The following is a 26,154-nucleotide window of genomic DNA, read 5'->3' as shown; positions in this document are numbered from 1 at the left end:
TCACCCTAATACTGTCTAATAATCTCTAAAAATGAGATTGTGCTTTCCCACCAATTTGCCATCTGCAGTGTCGTGATTTGCTGCTATTGCAGCTATAGACACATAAAAAGTGACAGTGACATGACATGTGGCCAAGTATGGTGACCCATACTCGGAATTAGTGCTCTGCATTTATCCCATCCAAAGTGCACACAGCAGTGAACACACACACACCGTGAACACACACCCGAAGCAGTGGGCAGCCATTTTTTGCTGTGGTGCCCAGGGAGCAGTTAGGGGTTCGGTGCCTTGCTCAAGGTATCGTGGTATTGAAGGTGGGAGAGAGCGCTGTAGATTCACTCCCCCCACCTGCAATCCCTGCCGGTATGCGACTTGAACCCGCAACCTTTGGGTTACGAGTCCGACTCTCTAACCATTAGGCCACGACTTCCCACGACTGCCGCGACTTTTAAGGTGGATCGAGACAAATGCCTGTCTGGGCCTTATTAGAGGAAAGAAAGCACTGATTCAATACCACATCTCCTTGGGTCTTCCCAAGAGCACAAAACAATGAAGAGGCACTACTACAGGGCATATAATCACCAAATAGAGGGGGCTCTAGCCTGAATGATTTTGTTTGTTATTGCCGGTGATAGAGTTTGTACTGTCCTCTGAGCGAACCCTGTTGTGAGAGCAAATCTGTTGCACGATTGAGGTCTTTTGGATTGTGAGTGGCTCACAAGAGACCTGAGTCTCTGCTGACTCTAAAGGAGGAGATGGCAGGCAAGCTGTGACATTCAATGAGAACTAATGTCCCCCTTGAGGTACGCTACTGTCACTGTGTTATCCATCCGGACAAACACATGCTTGCCTTGAATTAATGGTCAAAACCTCTTTAAGGCTAGAAACACAATGAACAACTTTAGACAACTGATGTGCCAATGCAGTCTGGGTCTTGTCCAGGAACCTAAGGGTACATGCACTTTGCATACAGTGCCCCAGCCTATCTTGGAAGCATATGTTGTTGCTATGATGCATCTGGACACTTGTTCTAGGGGAACACCTGCCCACAAAAATTACAAGGGCTGAATGTATGACAGCACACAGGAGTGATGGAAATGCAATATATGCATTGCTGAAGCAGTCACATATACATCAACACAGACAATGTTACAGTGACCGAGGATGCCAGATGCCTCAGGAGACTTTGGAAATATTTGAGAGGAACCACTGTCTTGTATTTGAATTTATTCAAGCAATTCAGCACTGACTGAGCATGGTCTTGTGAGAGACGTGCCATCATGGTGACTGAGTCCAACTCCACACTGAGAACAGAGATGATCTGCATAGGGGAGAGCTTACTCTTCTCCCAGTTGACTTTCTCCCAATCAGTCTAGGTGCTCCAAGACCATGTCCCTGTGTGCACACAACAACTCTCATGAGTGAACTAATATCAGCCAGTCATTGAGGATGTATCCGTTGTTATGCATGGTGAAGTGTGCATTGCACTGAACATGTTCCTTTGGTCTTCTGAGAAAGAGGCAAGTGACGGTCGAGGAAACTGAAGTTCATTGTGGCTCAACACATCTGCCTACCCTTGACAGCATACCTGGCGCATCAGAACGTGAGGAGGCAGTCACGTTGTCTGAGCCGGTTCTGGTGCCAAGAGTCAACATCTGGCCATCATGTAGATGTGGGCTAAAAATGCCTTGTGTGCGTCTGTGTATGTGACCCAGGGAAAGATGAAATTGCTGTTTTGCTGACTATTTGGTGGCCTTCTGCCAAGTGTCATCTGGCTGATGGAAGCTGTTCTCCCTCCGTACCTCCACCGGGAGTGAGGCTTGACCCCAAGCCTGGGGAAAGCAGGTCAGCAGGTTCTCCTCCTTCCCTGGGTTTCCCATCTTAGGACTGTTTCAAAGACTTTTGTGGGTTCTTGGTAGCCTGTGGATGAGCTGGCAGTTCCTCCTTCCCTCAAGAAAGCCGCTGTGCACCCTGCTGTCAAAACACACAGTGGATCTCTGTACACTTATCTGTATTTCAGAGTCTGCTGATTATGTCATAGAATCCATCAGCAAAAGGTGAAAGGAGACTGCTGCTGTCAAAAGACAGCATCAGCTCCAAAGAACAAAGCTAATTGAAGCATGCAGGCCCCTTATATGCCCGTATGTCCAGGGCTTAGCCATGCATGCAAATTTTATTGGCCTTTTCTGAATATGTCAGAGGTGTTTGGGCTCCCAAGAGCGACCCCTAGTTTCAGAACTTCGACACAACGTCGAAAGTGACCAACAGAAAGGAAACTATACATTTTCTAAATTTTGTGAAGAATATGCGAGTGGCAAAACTCAGCACTATTCTGTTTTCTTGGGGGTTTCTATGCAGTTTCTAAGGTGTTGCAAGGGCATTACTATGTGGTTGCACAGCACTCACTAGGGTGTTTTGGGTGGATGCTAGGGCATTGCTATGTGGTTTATAGGCAGTTGGTGGGGTGGTGGACTAGGTAGCTGCTACGGTGTTCTCAGTAATAAATGTTTTAAACAGTAGTATGCTACGCTGTTACATTACTTCAATGAGAGTTTCTATTGCTGTAAAAACATGACATATACGTAGTTATCATGCTGGAAATAGATGCATCATTTGGAAATGGATTTCAGTTTCTCACATATTTTGCTAAGTGTGATGCCATCCAGGTTTTCCATGCAAATTAACATACTTGAGCTCATCTATTGAGACTGGAAACACATTGCTATGCCTCACCATCCATGAATAATTCCATCTTCCTTCCCTCTCCTCCTCTCCACGTCACAAACACATACTCACAGACAGCGCACTGCATTATGATGCCGTAATAAACCAAGCTATAAATAGCACTCTATTCTGAGAGACACAGAGACCCCAGGCACATGATCTGGCCTTCAAACAGTACAGCAAACATGGGAAATATCCGAAGAATAATTGGAAGAATCTGCAAAAAAGACTACTGTGGAACATTCTTACAGACAGTTAGCTAATCTCTCTATATGCATTCTGTTGAACAGGCAGAAAACCCAGAAGCTGCGGAGAGAATATTAGATAAACACAGAGCTGCTCTGAGGGAATAACTTCTTCATTTCTGCCCACAGATTAAATTGAGCTGAGACACAGTTTCACACAGTCAGCTCACTTGGGATTTGACTGAAGAGCTTTATTACACTTTAATAAACATAATATATATTTTATGTTCACAAACTGATTCACATGTGCTCACATCATTGTTTTTGCTCTGTTCACTTGCAGCACTCAAATTAACTTCACAGTGGCCATTGATTTTACTGCGTCAAATGGTGAGCTTACTGAAACGCTGCTCTTCAAATGAAAAGGCATCATTTACTGTACATGTGATGTGAACATTTACTAATAATTATGTATTGTAACTAACCGAGGTGTAAAAAGTACTGAGAAAGTACAGTTTAAAAATTGTACTCAATTAAAAATACCTACCCTTAAATAAAAAATATATTATTTATTTTATTATTATATATTTACATTATTTACAGTAATTAATAAAAAATTATTGATTGTTTACCCATATCAGAGTTTAACTATTCAGCTGAAAAGAGCTAATTTAAGGGTGTAACCATGTGGTCAAAATTCTCTTTTAAAGATAATGCACAGATTTATTTATTTATTTATTTATTTAGATCATTATTTTTAAAGAGGGAAATTGCACAGCATAACAGGGTTGAGGGGTGAACAAAGACTATCAAATAACGTGTGTAGTTCTTCAGGGGTACTAACAATACACAAATGGAACCATATGATTTATATTGTGTTCCTAATACCGGTGTACATGCAAAGTAACTAGATGTGTATGTAGTATGTAAGCATGGTGGAAGTACACATTGGTACATAGTGCAACTACACATATGTAACAACCCACTGAATGGTATGTGTAAGTACAAATGTGTAACAGGACATGGGTAACAACACTTTTTGGTAAAGAAAGTGTTACACTTTATATAAGATTTATCATGTAATTACTCTGATGTTACACAGCAGCAGCCAGTAAGTTAGGCTTTACATATAAATTGTGGTATCCAGAATATTACACTTTATATTGTGGACAGTTCCTGAGGAGTTACCATGTAAGTACACTGGTATTACAGTGGTGCACCAACTCCAAATCGAGATCCAACTCCTCCCACTTTACATATCCATAAACCTACCCATATCCACCTCCTGGATCAAATGGTTTCAATTACTCTTATACATATTGTTGGTACAAAATGTAGTTATGTATGTCCTGTTACACATTTGTACTTACACTAACCATTTGGAGGGTTGTTACATGTGTGTAGTTGCAGAAATAATACAGCTTTAGATACTATGTACCAATGTGTACTTACACTGTAGTTACATACTACGTACACATGTAGTTACTTTGTAAGTACACAGGTATTAGGGACACTTAATATAAAGTGGGACCCAAAATTCGAAATTATTACCTATACAGCATGAAATTTTACTTCTTATTTCCATTCATATTTATATGCTTTGTTGATTAATGCATTTTCTGCTTTATTTATGGCAGGCAACCCTTCCCAGCCTACCTCTCTACACTACATGAGCCCGTATCATCTGAATGCGTATGCACTGGCCCTCAGAGCCGTGGGGGAGATTATTCAGGACTATGACAGTGATAAGCTGTTCCCTGCACTGGGGTTTGGTGCAAAACTGCCACCTGATGGCCGCATATCTCATGAATTCCCTCTGGTGAGAACACTTCTTTTTGATTATACTATTATACTGTTTTCTATTCAAACAATTAGTTCTCAAACAGTATGTTTTTGTTTGAGGATCTTATGTGTTTTATTTGTCAGTGAGAGTGTTACATGAATAATCTTACACTGATTATGCCTAAGTCATTTACAGTTACATTTAATAATTTAGCAGACACTTTTATGCAAAGAGGAGACTAATAGAAGCAATCAGACCAACAAGAGAGCAACAGTATCCAAGTGCTGTGACAACTCTCAGTTAGTCTAGCACAGTACACATAGTAAGGTGTTTTATTTTATTTATTTATTTTTAGAGTGAATAGAATAGAATAGAATAGAATAGAATAGAATAGAATAGAATAGAATAGGTAAATGTGTTTTTAGACGTTTTTTGAAGATGGTCAAAATCTCAGCTGCTCGAACTGAGATTGCAGGTCGTTTCACCAGCTGGGAACAGTCCAGGAAAACATCCGTGAGAGTGATTTTGTGCCTCCTTGGGATGGCACCACGAGACGTCGTTCACTTGCAGAACGCAAGCTTCTGGAGGGTGTATAATTCGGAGCTAGTGAGTTTAGGTATATTGGTGGGGCGCCAGTGGTTGTCTTGTAGGCAGACATCAGTACCTTGAATTTAAGGATGGAATACATTACATGACTTTTGCCCAGATTTTTTATGATGTGCACAAACTTATTTATTTATTTATTTTTAACTTCAGACTATGATTCGTTCAAGATTTTAAGTCATATAGTGTATTTCAGCCTTTACATGCAATCTGCAAGCAACCTCATCATACTAAATTGGACAAACTGCTACAAGCTCTGATGTATCTACATCTACACCCAGTAAGCTTTCTTGGTCAACATTCATATAGTCTCATTCAATCTATATGTCTTAGCTACCCAAGAGCTGTCATGAATGAAATACCCTAAATGGTATTTTTAAATTGGTAAGGAAAACGATTTAAGAAAAACCCAATTGAAATTATCCATTACTCCAGCTATCCTTTTCATGTAAATCAGTGTTTCATCGACTTAGTTTAGTGTATTCCACAATTTGTATTTTTGTACAATTTGTAAACAGAGTAAGTAAACTCTGGATTTTTGCACTGCATAATTTTATAAATATATTGCATTGCCAAAGCAATGCAAGAGGAAATAATGATGCCGTGTGAAAATGGCATTATAATGAGCTGGTTTTAATCATTATCAGTGTTTCATTGCACATATAAATACACTTTGTCTTTTCTTTGAGGCCCCCCTGAGGTGCCCACTTAGGAGTCTCATTTACCTAATAAACCCATTTGAATCAAGTGTTTTGTCAAATGCAGAGATTCATTATAGATTCATATTCAGTCTTGGTGCCCCAGAGATATATTGAGAAACAGTGGACTATGGTTTGCATCTGCTGGTTATCCTAGTATACTAGTCTCTGCCAAACCCCAACCATAGACTGTACATATGTGCCTGTGCTACCTGATATGGCTGTACTCCTCCATCTCTAGTTCTTTCAGATCCACTTCTGAACCTGTCCTCCAGCAGGACCCTTAGAGCCTACACTTATTGGCTGAGTGCAGCCTATTTTTCCCCTGTGTTAACGCATTTCATATTGGCTAGAATATATCAACTGTGCTTACCCTTATTCAAAAAGCAGTATAAAACGTAATAAAATTACTTTCAATTCCAGCCTCTTCCTTTGTAATTAAGGAAGGAGATTGTAAATTTTAAATGTGTACATTTATTAAAAATCATATTATTAACTTTTAGAAGTACTTTAGCCTATAAATGACCTAAAAGCCAACAAACATGGACTAAATGTCAACAAGCTCCAGTTCTGATTTCACACAACTACAACTACACCACTGGTAACCAAATAAGGGCTCAGCGGTAAATATGGATAAAACCGTTCATAAAGGAAATTGAAAAAGATTGAAAGACATTAGCAAATGGAGATTACCCACAGCTGTCTCACATTTCTAAAGAGGATGGAATTTATTTTCTTTCTTTCTTTTTTTTCTCTTTTTTCCCCCTCTTCCACACCCACGAAACGGTCACAGAGAATCTATCATATAATATAAACCATATACAGTGAGACACACAGATCCTTATTAGACCAAACAGATGCACTGCCTGCGGCTGCAGCTGCCCACACACAGCTAAAACACGCACTCACACACACACTTCTCCTCAGGGCTGAACGCGGGAGACTCCATATGCACTCAGCAGAGCATTAAAGCTTAACTTGAGTGAATAGCTCTCTTTAAACGTGCCTCTTACTACAGAAAGCCTCTGGGATGTGAGCTCAGATGGCCAGATCAAACTTTTGATGGCTGATGCTTGTTGTTGTTGTTTTGCTATGACAGTGATTTCTCACTGTAAACATTTCAGATTATACTATCTATAATATTTACTATTAGTATAGATTACTACTTACTATTACTACTATTACTAAAATCCTGTTGGATATTATTAAAAAAGAGTATTTTGACATAAACAAAAAACTTTTAAAAAGAGAACCTTTCACAGAATGAATTTACTTTAAAAGAAACTCCAAACTGAATTGAATATTTTCGGACACTTAATTGCATGTTAATTGCATTTTCATTAAAATTTATTATAGTTTAGATTTATATTAAATGCAATTTTAATTTTTTGACCCAAGAAGGACAGAAATACTTCTTTATGTGTAATTTCATAATTATTTCCGTTGTCTTTGAATTATGGTTAAAGTGTACTGGATATGCTCACAATCATTTATTGTAAACTAAAATATACTTTAATGTAATGCATTGAAATATATTTGTAATTACAAATGTTTAAAGGGGTCTGTAGTAAATTAAGCTCAAAAGGGAAATGTATATAAATAATTACAATTAATTATGATTAATTACAATTATTTATATGAGCTGCTGGTAGTAACTGTAGCAGAATTAAATTGCCATCAACCAATCTGTTCGTCCAGCGAACATTCAGCATAATTTCATATAAACTCAGAAAATACTTTCATACAATATTAATGCATCAGAGCATGTAGCAAGGATCAAAAATCGTAAGGGACATTCATTTGCGAGGCAGAATCAGAAACTCATGCAATTTGTGCACAAGAGTTTTATTAACTAAACACTAACGCAAACTAGTCTAATAAACAAACAAACATACATACATACAATCACTCATACAGGGGAAAGGGCAAATGAGATTTTATGGATGATACCATCAGGGAAACCAGAGAATGAAGCTATGAAAAGAGTCAGTTAACCACCTGAGTAAAACCATCAGTGACGTTTTTAACGGGTCTATATCTTATACTAAACCTCTGTTTCGTTTAGTTAAATGTACAATACTTGCATTGCCTCAGCCTGGAACGAGCATCGGGATGCAGTCTTGGATGAAAGTCTTGATGGTTTGGAGATTCGGTGGTGTAGAAGTCGTGATCACCTTCTTCCGGGTTTGAAAAGTGATGAATTCCAAAGATGTTCTGACTCGATGGTGATTGGGAGTTTCTTCCCAGTGGAATGTGAAAAAGGGCTAAGAGAGACATCAGCAGAGATCCTAGGATCTTTAAGTCAAGTCAAGTCATCTTTATTTATATAGCGCTTTAAACAAAAAAGATTGTGTCAAAGCAACTGAACAACAATAATTAGGAAAACAGTGTGTCAATAATGCAAAATGACAGTTAAAGGCAGTTCATCATTGAATTCAGTGATGTCATCATGCAGCTCAGTTCAGTTTAAATGGTATCTGTGCAATAATTTGCAATCAAGTCAACGGTATCGCTGTAAATGAAGTGTCCCCAACTAAGCAAGCCAGAGGCGACAGCGGCAAGGAACCAAAACTCCATCAGTGAGAGAATGGAGAAAAAAACCTTGGGAGAAACCAGGCTCAGTTGGGGGGGCCAGTTCTCCTCTGACCAGACAAAACCAGCAGTTCAATTCCAGACTGCAGCAGAGTCAGATTGTATAGAAGAATCATCTGTTTCCTGTGATCTTGTCCCGGTGGTCATCTGAGACAAGGTCTTTACAGGGGATCTGTCTCTGGGGCTCTAGTCCTGGTGTCCGCTGTCTTTCAGGGCTGTAGAGGTCCTTTCTAGGTGCTAATCCACCATCCGGGCTGGATACATACTGGATCCGGGTGACTGCAGTGACCCTCTGACTTGGATACAGACTGGATCTGGTGGCTATGGTGACCTCGGAATAAGAGAGAAACAGACTAATATGAGCGTAGATGCCATTCTTCTAACGATGTAGCAAGTACATCGGGTGTTATGGGAAGTGTTCCCGGTTCCGGTTTACCTAATTAATGCAGCCTAAAAATCCTTTAACGGATTTGGATATTAGAAGTGTATTAGTATGTTATGTGTAAGCCAGGTTAAAGAGATGGGTTTTTAATCTAGATTTAAACTGCAAGAGTGTGTCTGCCTCCCGAACAATGTTAGGTAGGTTATTCCAGAGTTTAGGCACTAAATAGGAGAAGGATCTGCCGCCCGCAGTTGACTTTGATATTCTAGGTATTATCAAATTGCCAGAGTTTTGAGAACGGAGCGGACGTGGAGGACTATAATGTAACAAGAGCTATTTCAAATTCTGAGGTGCTAAACCATTCAGGGCTTTATAAGTAATAAGCAAGATTTTAAAATCTATACGATGTTTGATAGGGAGCCAGTGCAGTGTTGACAGGACCGGGCTAATATGATCATACTTTCCTGGTTCTAGTAAGAACTCTAGCTGCTGCATTTTGGACTAGCTGGAGTTTGTTTACTAAGCGTGCAGAACAACCACCCAATAGAGCATTACAATAGTCTAACCTTGAGGTCATAAACGCATGAATTAACATTTCTGCATTTGACATTGAGAGCATAGGCCGTAATTTAGGTATATTTTTGAGATGGAAAAATGCAGTTTTACAAATGCTAGAAACGTGGCTTTCTAAGGAAAGGTTGCTATCAAATAGCACACCTAGGTTCCTAACTGATGACGAAGAATTGACAGAGCAGCCATCAAGGCTTAGACAACGTTCTAGGTCATTACATGCAGAGCTTTTAAGCCCTATAATTAACACCTCTGTTTTTTCAGAATTTAGCAGTAAGAAATTACTAGTCATCCAGTTTTTTATATCGACTATCCATTCCCTTAGTTTTTCAAATTGGTATGTTTTGCCGGGCCGTGAAGAAATATAGAGCTGAGTATCATCAGCATAACAGTGAAAACTAACACCGTGTTTTCCTGATGATATCTCCCAAGAGTAACATGTAAAGCGTGAAGAGTAACGGCCCTAGTACTGAGCCTTGCGGTACTCCATACTGCACTTGTGAACGATATAATACCTCTTCATTCACTGCTACGAATTGATGGCGGTCATATAAGTACGATTTAAACCATGCAATTGCACTTCCATTAATGCCAACAAAGTGTTCTAGTCTATGCAAAAGAATAGTGTGGTCAATAGTGTCGAACGCAGCACTAAGATCCAATAGCACTAATGTGTGTGTGCAACCACGATCAGATGATAAGAGCAGGTCATTTGTAACTCTAAGGAGAGCAGTCTCAGTACTATGATACAGTCTAAATCCTGACTGGAAATCCTCACAGATGCCATTTTTCTCTAAGAAGGAATATAATTGTGAGGATACTACCTTTTCCCATATCTTTGACAGAAAAGGGAGATTCGAGATCGGTCTGTAATTAACTAGTTCTTTGGGGTCAAGTTGTGGTTTTTTGGTGAGAGGCTTAATAACAGCCAGTTTGAAGAATTTTGGGACATACCCTAATAACAATGAGGAATTAATAATAGTCAGAAGAGGATCTATGACTTCTGGAAGCACCTCTTTTAGGAGCTTAGATGGAATAGGGTCTAGCATACATGTTGTTGGTTTAGATGATTTAACAAGTTTATACAATTCTTCCTCTCCTATAGTAGAGAATGAGTGGAACTGTTCCTAAGGGGATCTATAGTGCACTGTCTGATGTGATACTGTAGCTGATGGCTGCATGGTTACAATTTTATCTCTAATAGTATCGACTTTAGAAGTAAAGTAGTTCATAAAGTCATTACTGCTGTGATGTTGAGAAATGTCAACACTTGTTGATGCTTTATTTTTCGTTAATTTCACTGTATTGAATAAATACCTGGGGTTATGTTTGTTTTCTTCTAAAAGAGACGAAAAGTAATCAGATTTAGCAGTTTTTAATGCTTTTCTGTAAGATAGGTTACTTTCCCTCCAAGCAATACGAAATACTTCTAGTTTTGTTTTCCTCCAGCTGCGCTCCATTTTCCAGGCTGCTCTCTTTAGGGTGCGAGTGTGCTCATTATACCACGTTGTCAGACTGTTTTCCTTAACCTTCCTTAAGCGTAAAGGTGCAACTGTATTCAAAATGCTAGAAAAGAGAGAGTCCATAGTTTCTGTTACATCATCATGTTGTTCTGAGGTTTTGGATATGCTAAGGAATTGGTATATATCAGGAAGATTACTTACAAAGCAGTCTTTTGTGGTAGAAGTGATGGTTCTACCATACTTGTAACAAGAAGTGGAATTTACAGTTTTAGCTATATGAAGTTTGCACAAAACTAAATAATGATCTGAGATATCATCGCTTGGCTGCATAATTTCAACACCATCAACATCAATTCCATGTGACAGTATTAAATCTAGAGTATGATTTCGACAATGAGTAGGTCCTGAGACGTGTTGTCTAACCCCAATAGAGTTCAGAATGTCTATAAATGCTGATCCCAATGCATCTTTTTCATTATCAACATGGATATTAAAATCACCAACAAATTAAAACTTTATCTGCACCCAGCACTAACTCGGATGTAAAATCAGCAAACTCTTTAATAAAGTCTGTATGGTGCCCTGGTGGCCTGTATACAGTAGCCAGTACAAACATCACAGGGGATTTATCATTAACATTTGTTTCTCTGGATAATGTTATATTAAGCACCAATACTTCAAACGAGTTTATACTTGAAGCCTGCCCTCTGAGAAATCCTGAAAACATTGTTATAAATTGAAGCAACACCTCCCCTTTACCTTTTGGACGTGGCTCATGTTTATAACAGTAATCTTGGGGTGTAGACTCATTTAAAATAATGTAATCATCAGGTTTTAGCCAGGTTTCTGTCAAACAGAGTGCATCTAGATTATGATCAGTGATCATATCATTTACAAAAAGTGCTTTCATAGAAAGGGTCCTGATATTCAATAAGCCAAGCCTTATCATTTGTTTATCCGTATTGCATCTGTTTTTTATTTGTTGAACCTCAATTAAATTGTTGCTCTTAAATTGGTTTGGACGTTTTTTGTATTTACTAGCCCGGGGAACAGACACAGTCTCTATAGTGTGATATCTAGGTGAAAGAGTCTCTATGTGCTGAGAATTAACTGACTTCTGTGACTGGGGGCGGCTAGCAGACGGTCGGTTTAGCCAGTCTGTCTGCTTCCTGACCTGGGCCCCAGTTAGTCAAGTACAAACTCTAAGACTATGTGCCATATTTCTAGAAAGAAGAGCGGCACCACCCAGGAGGGATGAAGACCATCTCTTTTCAACAGGTCAGGTCTGCCCCAAAAATCTTGTCCAATTGTCTATGAAAACCTATGTTATTCTGCGGGCACCACTTAGACATCCAGCCAATGAGTGATGACAATCTGCTATGCATCTCATCACCACGGTAAGCAGGGAGGGGACCAGAGCATATTACAGTGTCTGACATCATGCTTGCAAGTTCACACACCTCTTTAATGTTATTTTAGTGATCTCCGACTGGCGAAGTCGAACATCATTCGCACCGGCGTGATTAACAATCTTACTGTATTTACGTTTAGCATTAGCCAGCACTTTTAAATTTGCTAAGATGTCAGGCGCTCTGGCTCCCGGTAAACATTGGACTATAGTGGCCAGTGTCTCTATTTTCAAATTCTGTACAATAGAATCGTCAATAACTAGAGCACTTTGATCAGGTTTCTCAGTAGGTGCCTCACTAAGTGGGGAGAACCTGTTTAATGTTTTGATCGGAACAGAAGAGTGGTGTTTTGACCCCCGACTATGCCGTCTCACAGTCACCCAGTTGCCCTGCTTCAAAGGCCCTGTAACCGGAACCGAACAATGTACAGGACTCCCTGAGCTAGACGCATCCAAAGCCCGTATCTAGAGCCCTCACATTCTTACTGTCCTCAATTAAAGTTTGGATGCGTGTCTCTAATTCTGAAATCTTCTCTGTCAGCCTAACTATTTCCTTGCATTTATCACATGTGAATCCCTCATCACCGACAGAGATAGATAAAAAACTATACATGTGGCAAGCAGTGCAAATAACAATAGCAGGCGAAGCCATTACTCACCGTGCTTGATGAAAGATTCTTACCACAGTTGTTTGATGAACTTGTGAAAACCGGAGAGAGAGAGTAACGAGAGAGAGGAGAGGAGGGAAAGAAAACAGCGATAGGCACAAATGGAAATGCTAATGACAAGCTAACGAGCGCTAACGCGATGCAGGTGCACTGCACTCGCGGATTTAAAATAAAAGTGAACGATCAAATTAATCAGATTAGATTGATAGATAATATCAGAAATATGGTGGGAATTAAGTTATATTTTATCACTTTAAACAACAGAGAATGATAGTAATATAAAGATTCTACAGAAAAACAAAGCTACACGGAGCTACAATCACAAAACAGCAGCACGGCAAGCAGGAAGCAGGAATAACACATTAGTGAATGGAAGGTCAAGGCCGAGGGCCTGACATGTGCTTAGGGTGTCCTTAGAAGGATTCTAGCTTCCAAGTGGGAGGTTGGAAATACTGGAGAGTTTTACGACCCTTTGGTGAGGACATGGTCATTTGCATATGGAACTCAGTTAGGTGTTGAGGCAAAATTACTAAAAATTCTTAGAACACTAATATATTGCCTGTAGGTTACACTTTATTTCGATAGTCCACTTTAGACATTCTACTAACTATTCAATTCAATTCAATTCAATTCAATTCAATTCAAGTTTATTTGTATAGCGCTTTACGATACAAATCATTGCAAAGCAAAGAAAATTAAGTTTCTACAATATTTAGTAGTAGCTTATCAGTGGTGACTGTCAGTTTATGTGCATACGGCAGAAATGTTCAGGAAAATCAATAAAAGACATAAACAAACAGACGATTAACACTATTAATAGCAATTATGCAATCAAACTTATAGCAAAATGTAGTAGTTCTGTATGTTGTCTCTGGGTTAGCATCATCTGAGGTCCTCTGAGGGGTTGGCATCATCTCTTCTCAGGTGTTCTGGATCCAGACTGGAGCTTGTGTAAATCAAAACAGAGAAACAAATAGAGACATAATTAGCGTAACTGCTGTTCCAGCCAAGAAAAATTAATTAGTTTAACCTAAGCTAAAGAATAATAATGCACATTTGATCAGATATAACTGCAGTCCAAAATTATGAGATGCATTATTTGAATGCTTGGCCAAAGAGGTGTGTTTTTAATCTAGATTTAAACAGAGAAAGTGTGTCTGAACCCAGAACATTATCAGGAAGGCTATTCCAGAGTTTGGGAGCCAAATGTGAAAAAGCTCTACCTCCTTTAGTGGACTTTGCTATCCTAGGTACTATCAAAAGTCCCTGACCTTAGGGAGCATGATGGATTGTAGTGTGGTAGAAGACTAGTTAGGTACGCAGGAGCTAAACCATTAAGGGCCTTATAAGTAAGTAATAATATTTTGTAACCGATACGGAACTTAATAGGTAGCCAATGCAGAGACTGTAAAATTGGGGTAATATGATCATATTTTCTTGACCTGGTAAGGACTCTAGCCGCTGCATTTTGGACTACCTGTAGCTTGTTTATTGAGGATGCAGGACAACCACCTAGCAGTCTTGTAATAATAGTCCAGTCTAGAGGTCATGAACGCATGAACTAGCTTTTCTGCATCAGAAACAGGTAATATGTTTTGTAGCTTGGCAATGTTTCTAAGATGGAAGAATGCTGTTTTTGTAACATGGGAAATATGATTTTCAAAAGACAAGTTACTGTCTAATATAACACCCAGATTTTTACTATAAGTAACTTTCTAACTACATGTCAACTAAATGTCAACTAATTCTCATTACTTTGCAACTACATGTCTACTAACTCTCAGAGTAGACTGTTAGGGTAGGTTTAGGGTTAGTACTGTATAAGTTGGCAATATGTTGACAAAGAAAGTGTTTAGATATTAAGCAGACAGTCTACTAATACTCTACCAACTGCTAGTTGACATGTAGTTGCAAAGTTACTTACTGTTAGTAGAATGTCTAAAGTGGACTATCGAAATAAATTGTTACCTGCCTATGTACTAACATATAATATACACTCTCGTTTAGATCATCAGAAGACGAACTCATAGATATTAAACATGGTAAGATTACATGAACGAGTGGTTCTATCATAAGCATGCATAAAACAGTTTACAATACAAAATACAAGAACAGTAACAACATACATAATGTCCTGAAGTATATGTGTGTTCATTCAAAGAAAGGTTTTCGTATGAATTAATTAGAGAAGAGTCAATTTTGCTGAGCATTATGTGTCTTACCTATGGTAGTTAGAGGGAGAACTCTCAACATGCCATTAGGTCGTAAAGGTTTATCTGATCTGTCTGAGGTGTCCTGGATGCCATGGCAACCAGGGGCCTGGTGTCGTTCCCAAACATGCTGACACCCAGTATGTTTATTGGGTAAGGGGTTTGTGATTATTTGTTAATCTAATGAATAATTGATTTGTTAAATCAAATGAAAAATGGTGTGTCTGATTGGTCCAGGCACTACAGATCCTATTATGCTATAAGTCATGATTTTGTTTTGGGGATGTACTAGAACAGGCTCTCATACTAGCCTGGCAAAACAACACCAAACGGCTTGAATTTTTCACTGTATTACAAATGAGGCGGCTTGAATTGTTCCTTATGAAATGAGGCCGCCTTCTGAATACAATATGTGCTGTGATTGGTTAGCTGGGCAGTCTGTGCTGTGATTGTGTGGGGCCAGTGTGTGTTGTGGTTGGCAGCACTCGGTGCCTGGTCGGGAAATGTCATGCCCCTTACCATAGCCACCTGCTGCGAGCTTCAGTGTAAATACTGCGTCAGAATCAAATCAATTTGAGCATGATTTAAGCCTGGATGATTGTAACCACTCTAAGTTTGTCTGCCTTGGGAAAGCTAGTGTGTCTCCAGCATTGTGATAACACTTATTGCCATCTCTAGTGCAGCTTAACCAGGTCTCGTCCCATTCGTTGATATTTGTGATATCACAAATCCCAGGAAAATATGCGTTGTAGTCCAAACGAGTCATTCATTAGTTTTTTTAAAAGTGATTTCTGTTAAATAAAATATCTCCTTTTGAAGTGGACTTTGAGCTTTGTAACTTTGCAGATCTTTTTTATGCGCAAACAGCAACATTACAGACTAACTAATGTTGAAAAAGTGAAAAAGCATAATAGGACCCCTTCAATGATGAAGTTGCAATAATTTTACGATTTGATGTACACCGCAAGTGCACATTCAGTACAATTAAGCGCAGTTTTCCACAATAGTACGTAGCCTAAACACACATTAACAGTATGTATGCGTCTTACTCTGTGATGCTTGTATTGTTAACATGTGTATTACATGTACATATGTTCATTTATATGTGTACTTGCAGAACGGGAACCCAGAAAACCCATACTGCAGTGGGATAGAGGGCGTTCTAGAGGCGTATTATCAGAGTCTGAAGTCTGTTCGTCTCTATGGACCAACATACTTCTCACCTGTCATTAATCATGTAGCAAGGTGAGGCCAATTATATTTAAACATACTTACTTACTATTTATCACACTAGTTATTATGGCCATGCACTAAAAATATACTATTAAATTTACAGTTGCAAAAAAGTTTTCAGGTTTTGTTTTACAGTAAATTTAATTATAATAAAATGTTAAACTATTTTTTTTTTGTATTTTGTTATGTTAAGTTCAACTCAACTCAAGTCACCTTTATGTTTATAGTGCTCTATACCATACAGATTGTGTACTTCAATGTTATGTTTGTATCCTGGTACCTCGTTAGAGAACTGATTGTAGGCAATAGCCCAAAAAGCATGCGTTGGGGCATACTTGAAAAAACGACCATAAATAGTCCGTCATCAAGGTACTTTTGACTATTTTAAATGTACTCTGTTGTGACACTAAAGTGGATTTGATTTGATTTGGGATTCAGCCTCTGTGTCGATAACAAGCACATGAAGTGATCAGCTTATTTCTATGCAGATATGCATCATTAGTAAAGGATGGCTCTGAATACTTCATCCTCCTCATCATCTCTGATGGGGTCATCTCTGACATGGCTCAGACGAAAGAATCCATCGTAAACGTAAGTAAAAAAACACAGTTCCCTGCAATCTTTACACCATTTGGAAAAACAGAAAAAACAAGTGTCCCTTATATACATATTTATAAAAAGTGACAATGAATAGCTGACACCTAGTTTTACTGATAGGCCTATTACTTTATGTTCATAAACAGCAAGATTTTGACATCATGTCAACAATGTGTTCCCAAGTTATCAACCCTGTTACCATCTTAATTTTCCCCTGTTAAGGTGGTAAACTATTCCATAAATGTATAAAACAAAGACATCATTCCTCATTCCACAACTCTTTGTCTGAATAATGTTGTGTTCGTCAGTAAGGTATGATCTTAAAATGTCAGCCATGTTACCATGATTTTGTAGTAGACAATTGGTTCACAGATTAATTTGACATTACAAGTCTTATCCTCAAGGCAGTGAAACTACATTTTTCTTGGTAAAACAATTACCAGTTGTCTCCTACAAAATCATAGTAATGGTGCTGACATTTTAAAAATCATATCTGATTATCTACCTGACAGAATGTTTAAAAATGTACAGAATGAACTTAAAAATCACTTTATAAAATTGGAAAACGCACAAGATGAACCTTCATTTTGAGAGTTCAAGTGTGTTTACATTGTAAACAATAGCCATTTATCATTCTAATCCCTGGAAGACATGATTACTGGATGAACAATTAGACTGTGAATGATTGTGCTGAGTAAAAGAAAAGAATTAACACCCACTTATAAAGTGGGTGAAGAACACAGAATTAGAAAAAGAAAAAAAAGTCTTGAATCCATTTGTCTTTTCTTTAAAACACGTGAACAGAGATGCTGAAGTGTGATATATTGTGCAGGCTGACAGGAGTCATTCATAATGTGTCAGTGTACAGACAGCTGAGCCGTTTACACTCAAGCAGGACAAGTTGAGCTTCATGAATGGGCCTCATATTTCAGATTTCAGAGTTACATACCAATGGCAGCCACCCTATGGTGCTTTCCTTCAATACTGTGTAAAGTAAGGTTCAAACTTTAAATAAACATAAAAGTTGAATAAAATATTTGCATACTCCAGAATGCGTAACAGGGTTGCAAGAAACATTTACATACAGTATTTGTATATTTAGCCGAAATTAAGTCATCATTCAGAAGGAGACCAAATCTTTTATAGTTTTTGATAAATATAAAATATTATTGGAAACAATATTTGCAAGAGTATTATTTATTTATTTATTTATTTATTTTAAATAACACAGTAACAGGGTTCACTGATTTTGCTTGACACTATAATTTCTTTAAAAATTGAGAAAATGGAATGATGTCACTTTCTGGAATGGAATGCACTTTTTTATAGGGAGAAATCATGCGGTAACAGAGTTGAAAATAAAATGGGGGCACAGCTAAATACTGCATTTTTATTATTTATTATTTACTTTAAATCATCATTTTACAGGGATCACAGACATTTAATTGTTTAAAATAAGCCATTGCTTAAAGTAAATGAAAATCTGTTCGCACCCTATTTGAGAAAATTGCCTCGTGTCTCCAAGATAGATTGGAACGCAGATGTTGTATTGTATTACTGCGATCTGTTTTGTGTATGTTTCATTAAAGAAATTCTGAATTATATGAGGAGGGTATTCTTGGGGGTCTTGTTTTAACTAATTATTCCCTTCTGTTGAAGGCCTCTAGTCTTCCCATGTCAATTATCATCGTTGGAGTCGGGCCAGCAGAGTTTGATGGTAAGATGAGAGAGATGTGTATGTCTTTGATGATGTGTGAAGATGTGATGTATCAATCCAGTCCAGCAGACCAGATCAGATCAAAAGAGAAACCTGTTTCACATATGTTCCAGTGAGACCAATTAGTCTGCCAGAAAGTCGTTAGTAGCATATGTGCTATAAGAGCTTTCAAATTTCCATTGGCTTATCAGTTCATTTCCTAAACAACCCTGTACCTCTCCTTTCATTTGAAAAGTGTGATCCAGTTACTTAGTTTCAACTGTCATCACTGCCTCATCTTTTGTAGATTTCATATTTTGTTTGTTGGTAATATAAAACTGAATGAGAATGATTTACACTCACTGATAGTGTTGATATTATTTATGGAAGATTATTTATTCACAAGATGATATAATTGGAAAGTTACCAAAAAATACTTTTTTTTTTTTTTTTTTTTTTTACAAATTCTTTATTTTTAAGAGTTTTAGCGAATATTTTTGAGATGAAAGACTTCATGCTAAAGTGAAATTTCCCTTAATTCAGTGCCATTGTTTATGTTTTAAAGACCCATATTCAAAATATGAATTTTTTAACACTCATTTTGATTTATTTTACATAAACCCACTTACAATTTTAGTCAAGATTTCCAAACTATGTTTCCACCCTCTTTTCTAGCAGGTTTCTGACTCTTACAGTTAAATAGTCTGTTTTTGTGAATGTGTAATTTTTTATTAATTTGCTACTGTACCTTTAAGATTTTTTTTTTTTTTTTGTAAATTACTTTATGAACCTGGGGTGCTGAATATAGAATATGTGTTGATATGTGAACGTGGCCGGCTGTGACATCAGGATTTCTGAACAAGACAAGACAAGACAGTCTCCTCATCTGTAGATAAACTGTATTGAGTAACAGCTCTTAGGTTATATCTGCATTGTACTTCATACTGTTGTCATTTGACAAGACCAAGAAAAATCCAGTCTTCCTTTAAAATGTGTTTTTATATTACATGTTTTTAAAAGTAAACCTTGGTCTTTTCTGGGCTTGCAGTTTGTATAAAGGTTGATACTTTTTTCTTTTAATGAAGATAAACCTCATTTACATGCAGCTCCCTGTGTTCTCGTTATCTCACAGCAGTCATGATTTGCTCTTTGAACTCATTTCATAGCTGCTACATTAAAGGCTGTATCTGAACTCATATGAAATCCAATGATAGCACACTTGACTATAACAATCTGAGCCGAATAGAAACACCACAGGATCATTTTTCCTGTGCCATTTTCTTCCATTTGACAGAGATGATTGAACTAGATGGAGATGAGGTCAGGATATCATCCAGGGGTCGCTTTGCGGAGAGAGACATCGTGCAGGTGAGTTTTCCAGCCCTGTATATCATATATCCATGGACAGAAATAGTAAAGCAATATTCTTTGCGATCTCTCAGTGTGTGTGTGGTAATAAAAAGCTAACGGGAAAAAATGTTTACAGTAAATACATGGAGGACAAGCAGGCAAGTGTGCAGAACTGAAAATAAATGTTTAGCTTATGATCATCATTTATTTGAAGGTATAACCATCAACCTTATAGGTATAGTTCACATAAAAAATGAACATTTGCTGAAAATGTGCTCAGCCTCAGGTCATCTAGGATGTAGATGAGTTTGTTTCTTCACCAGATTTGGAGAAATGTAGCATTCCATCACTAGCTCACCAGTGGATCCTCTGCAGTGAATGGGTGCCATCAGAACAGCTGATAAACAATCACAATAATCCACAAGTAATCACTCCAGTTCATCAATTAACCTGAAGTGAAAAGCTGCATGTTCTTTTTCAAGCCAAAACGGTTCTAAACAAAGATGGATGATTATGGACTTTTCCCCTGGAGGAAGCGTCATTATGGATTATGGACTCATATTTTGGCAATAAACGATGGAGTTTATTGATGGTTTGACGATGGTTTGAAGTTAAAGCGCCTTAAGGATAGATTTGTTTCAGCTTTTGTTTTCTCCAGATGTTAATTGATAGACTGGAGTTAAGTGGATTACTTGTGGATTATTGTGATGTTTATCAACTGTTTGGAGTCTCATTCTGACGGCACCCATTCACTGCAGAGGATCCACTTCTGAACAAGTGATGCAATGCTACATTTCTCCAAATCTGATGAAGACACAAACTCATCTACATCTTGGATGAGGGTGAGTCAATTTTCAACAAATTTTCATTTTTGACTGATCTATTTCTTTAAACATTACATGTGTTAAGAATTAATTCATCTGGATAAAAGATTGAAAAAAAAATATTTTTCTTAATTTTTTTGACAGTTAATTGCATGTTAATTGCAATACACTGCAAATTTTCTGAAACTTGAATGCTTGAATACTTTAAGTATATTTGCAATTACACATTCGTAATGAAGATGTTTTGGTTTAGCACATTTAAAATATGAACTTTAAATGTAATATCACATAACACCTGTCACAAAACTGCACAGGGACACGAAGGCTGAGGATACAAGTGGAGCAGTTTATTAGAGGGATTATCTTAATCATAGTCAAAACATCTTTAAAGCATGAAAAAACATTAAAATGTGCACATTGTGATAAAGTACCTACTGTGCAGTAATTAAGAAACGTAGCCATGAAAGTGTAAGTCTAAGTACGCTTAAGTGCCCTTTTATTTGATAAATATTATATTATCTGCAAGTACAGTTTTGAAGTAGACTATACATGCACAATATAATGTAAAGGGTTAGTTCACCCAAAAATTAAACAGCTGTGTTTTACTTACCCTAGAGGCATCCTAGGTGTATATGACTTTCTTCTTTCAGACGAATCCAGTCGGAGTTATATTAAAAATGTCTTTGATCTTTCAAGCTGTTTAATGCCCCTCAGCAGGTGTTGCAGTGCTTCAGTGCAAAAGAAGTTAAATAAAAAGCACCCATCCATAAAAATAAAAAGCTCCAAGGGGTGAACAAATGCCTCCTGTGGTGAAACGATGCGTTTATGCAAGAAAAATAACCATATTTAAAACGTAATAATCACTTTAATGTATAGCTTGCGCTCACTGTTGTACATGGAAGCAGTTCCGGGCAGATGACGTATGGAGGTCAGATTTGTGCATGCGCCGCTCAGAAGTGACGAACGCGGAAACGCAGCAGAGAGATCAAAACAACAGTCATGAATTAGAAGTACAAAATGAGGATTTGTAAAGAAGAGAAACAGAGGATTTCGATATAAGCCAAGAGGAGACTGGTTTTCCTTTGCTAAAGTAAGGAAACTTTGCTTCCTTTGCTCCTGTGAACAAACGTTGGTTTTCATGAGACTCATTGGCGCATGCGCAGCGCTGACCTCCAAACATCATCTGCCCGGAGCTGCTTCAGTGTACAACTGTTGGCGCAAGCTAGATTAAAGTGATTTATTAAGTTTTAAATGTGATTATTTTTTCTAACAAAAATGCATCGATTCGCCACAGGAGGCCTTTGTTCACTCCCCGGAGCCGTGTGAGACGCTTTTTATTTATGGATGGGCGGTCTTTATTTAACTTCTTTTGGACTGAAGCAATGCAACACCCGCTGAGTGGCATTAAACAACTTGAAAGATCAAAGACAATTTTTAATATAACTCCGACTGGATTCGTCTGAAAGAAGAAAATCATAAACATCTAAGATGTGGGGTGGGGTGAGTAAAACACAGCCTAATTTAAATTTTTGGGTGTACTAACCCTTTAAATGTGGTTCCAAGTAAATGTGAGTCAAACTCATTTTTACCAACTAGAGGAATATTCCTCCTAAATCTCTCTCCGATTCCTCAGTTCGTTCCTTTCCGAGACTACATCGATCGCAGAGGGAATCACATCCTCAGCATGGCCCGTCTCGCCAAAGACGTTCTTGCGGAAATCCCCGATCAGTTCCTCCAGTATGTGAGGAGCAGAGGCATCAAACCTCAGCATTCGTCCCACTCCAGCTCCTCCAAACCCCCACCGGCACTCGTCCACCCCGTCCACCCGCTGCAGACGCAGATCTGAGCCATCGCACAAACATATGTGGTTCACTGTCTTTGGTTCACTGTCACTCTCAGGATCACACATGGCCTGTCTGAGTGAAACGCTGCCCTTCTTTCAGTATGAAGGGTGACGTTGGGTGTGCTGAGGTTTCAGTAGGTGTTTCAGACTGTTTTAAAGTATCGAGTGGCCTCTTCAGTCAGTCAAACATCAGAAACATGACTTCACAGTCTCTGTCTCAGATACCATTATCTCCTGTTCTCATGTCTGACGAACTTCTGCATACGTTTACAATTGTACCGTTTTTTACAAATTGATTGATTTTGTACCTCATGAAACTCTGAGCTGCTTAACAATGAAATTTACTCATTTTATTACATGGCGTTGTAAATAGAGCAAGTGTGATTTTAGAATAAGCATGAATCCACCCTCAGTACAAACGTTAGAGAAACTTACATGCAGTTGTGCGAGGCCTTGGTTTTCATTTTATTGTACAGTGTTCGCTTTAAATTATTTTACTATTTCAGTATTCCATATACATTACTTGGTCATTTGACTGCCTCAAACTGTAAAGAATTTGTGCTTAGCTTTAGCGGCATTAGCACAGCACTAAAATTTAAAAGCCTTACTCTCAGTTAAAGGAACAGTTCACCCAAAATGAAAAATCTGTCATTATTTACTCAACCTCAAACACGTATGATTCAGATTTATATAATTATTACACGTTTTCACAGGGATCTTAAATTCTAAAAATAAAAAAAAACTCTATAACACAAAAATCACACACATAGAAAAACCCCAAAAACTATATTATAATAATAAAAAAAGAAAAATAAAACAAACAAAACACTTTACAAAAAATCATCAAGCATTAGAGAATGTTCAAAATAACCATAACCATTAGGGAACGTCCTGAATAAATTCTCATCAGTTGTCAAAAAAAAAAAAAAGTTAGAGAAAATTTTGTGTAAGATTTTATTAGATTGTCACAAAAACTTCTCTGAATGTTCTTGAGCTATGTTTATCGTTATTAAAAATAAAGCATTTATTCTTAGAACATTAGAATTTGGTTCCCAAACAAATAACCATAAAAGAAACATGTTACAGTGGATATCTTCCTCACATATAGTTTCAGAAGATTTGGATTGGACCTTAATACTTTTATGGTGTTTTTTGGTCATTTTTGCAGCCTAACAACCAGGGTTGCCAGGTCTGTGTAACAAAAAACAGCCCAACTGTTACTCAAAACTAGCCCAATCACAGTCAAAACTACCGCAGTCGCGTTCTAAGGGAAAATTGCTCCACAATCACATTTCAGGGACTCAAAACCTCCTTCCAGTCAAAATCATGTGGTGGGGTCTTTACTTTAGCCCGCAGTATAAAAGAAGCCCAATTGCATGGGAAAACCACAGACTTGGCAACACTATTGAAAACTCTAGTCACCATTTACTTTCCTTGTATGGAAAAGAGTAGCACTAACTTTGTGCTAAAGATTCTTTTTCTTTTTACGGCATGATATGAGACTCTTTTTCATTTCAGAGAATTTTTCATTTTTGGGTGAACTGTTCCTTTAAAGACAGAACTGTAGCTGCTCTCAATATCTATATCCATGCACAGAAATGCAAGCACAGCCTCATACAGAAGTAGCATACTGTATGCTTTCAAACATGCACCACCCACACAAATAGCGTATTTTGTTTGTGTTTCTAAACTTTAGTCTTAATTGCATGCAGAAAAAAGGTGTTTTATGTGAAACAGGTGTGCAAAATGTGCAGATAAATATGTTTAAGAGCATAAAACTAAGGTTATTAATAAAAACATTCTTAAACTAGAACTGCTAGGTACTAAAAAAAGTACTAACTCCCCTCCACAACATAGAGGTTTATCACATCTCAGTAACCTAGGTGTTCCTGAGATGAGCATTGCATTAGCAGCGCAAAAGGTTGTGGGTTTGATTCCCAGGGAACGCATGTTAGGTAAAAAATGTTAGCCTGAATGCACTGCAAGTCACTTTGGATAAAAGCGTCTGCTAAATATAACCTTGTTCACTAGCTCTTCACCCATCCGCCAGCCCCCTGCTACTAGTGATGGCCATCTTGAACTTTAATGGTACCTCTAAAGAAATAGTTCAGCCTAAAATTTACATTTTGCAGAAAATGTCCTCACCCTCAGGCCATCCAAGATGTAGATGAGTTTGTTTCTTCATCAGATTTAGAGAAATGTAGCATTCCATCACTTGCTCACCAGTGGAAGTGAATGGGTGCCATCAGAATGAGAGCCCAAACAGCTGATAAAAACATCACAATAAACCACACCACTCCAGTCCATCAGTTAACAAGAAGAGTTTTGAAGTTAAACACATTTTGATGGATTTGTTTCTTATAAACACACAGCTTTTCACTTCACAAGACATCAGTTGCTGGACTGGAGTGGTGTGGATTACTTGTGGTTTTTATCAGCTGTTTGGACTCTCATTTGGACGGCACTCATTCACTACAGAGGATGTAATGTTCAGATAAACATTCATCAAACTCCTCTGGCCTAAAAGTGAGTACATTTTCATCAAATACTTCAGTCTGACAGAAGAGGAAGTCAGCCAGTGGTAAAAATTCATTTTCATTTTTAAAATAAATAAATATTTAAAATCAACCTGAAAAAGAACACAACTTAAGATTATATGGTATGTTTCATTTAGAATTGATAAGATGGAAATTATATCACTATTGTGGAATGATTCTTTTCAAAATATCACATGGATCACCAAGAACAAAATGATATAAATTGTCCAATTTTTTGGTTCTCAACCAAACAATGCTCAGTGACACCTGGTTAAACTGCCTTTAACAAAAATAATCAGATGTGCTCCTTCGGCTCCAAACCCTTCATATTTCAGCAAGAAAATACAAGCGAGCCTTGACCCCAGCAACCCTGGGAAAAAATAACTCAAACACAGGCACAGAGCTAAGACTTCATTTATTTAACATGACAGTGTGTCAACGCTAAACTCACACCCACTCATGCTGCATCTATGCTGTATTAGCTCTATAAATCATGCAGAAAACATGCATCAAAATTTAACCGTGTGTGGGATGGGAAAGCTGTTTCCCGAGTTTTTCCATATGGATTCAGGCATTGTCACTGCAGATTTCCTCATTTATGATCAAATTAAACTGCACATTATTACAAACAGAACCTCTTCTGTAGATTATTTGTACATTGACTATGATAATTCATGAACGAAAAATGTTCATGCAGCTAAATACCTTGAGATTAACAATAGAACGTCTTGTTGGTTTTAAAACAAAGTACTTTGACTGCATGGCTAATGAATTGTTTACAAGTAACA

General features: G+C 37.8%; 1 protein-coding gene across 3 annotated transcripts in view; it reads left to right on the top strand.

The window, feature by feature from the left end:
* LOC109070208 (copine-8-like) overlaps positions 1-23,563 on the top strand; it is a 58,935-nt gene extending 35,372 nt beyond the window's left edge. Inside the window, exons 14-20 of one of the 3 annotated variants that reach the window (XM_042715767.1) lie at positions 3,253-3,299; positions 4,547-4,728; positions 16,404-16,531; positions 17,008-17,110; positions 18,776-18,833; positions 20,107-20,180; positions 22,620-23,563. In XM_042715767.1, the coding sequence (XP_042571701.1) occupies positions 3,253-3,299; positions 4,547-4,728; positions 16,404-16,531; positions 17,008-17,110; positions 18,776-18,833; positions 20,107-20,180; positions 22,620-22,832 (805 nt within the window). In that variant the 3' untranslated portion in view covers positions 22,833-23,563. The other 2 variants (XM_042715768.1, XR_006153638.1) reach the window with 2 other exon arrangements.
* The last annotated feature ends 2,591 nt before the right edge of the window (positions 23,564-26,154 follow it).

Source organism: Cyprinus carpio, chromosome A25, assembly GCF_018340385.1.
Source record: "Cyprinus carpio isolate SPL01 chromosome A25, ASM1834038v1, whole genome shotgun sequence".
Classification (NCBI taxonomy): Eukaryota; Metazoa; Chordata; class Actinopteri; order Cypriniformes; family Cyprinidae; genus Cyprinus; species Cyprinus carpio.
This window is presented reverse-complemented; position numbering and strand designations above follow the sequence as displayed.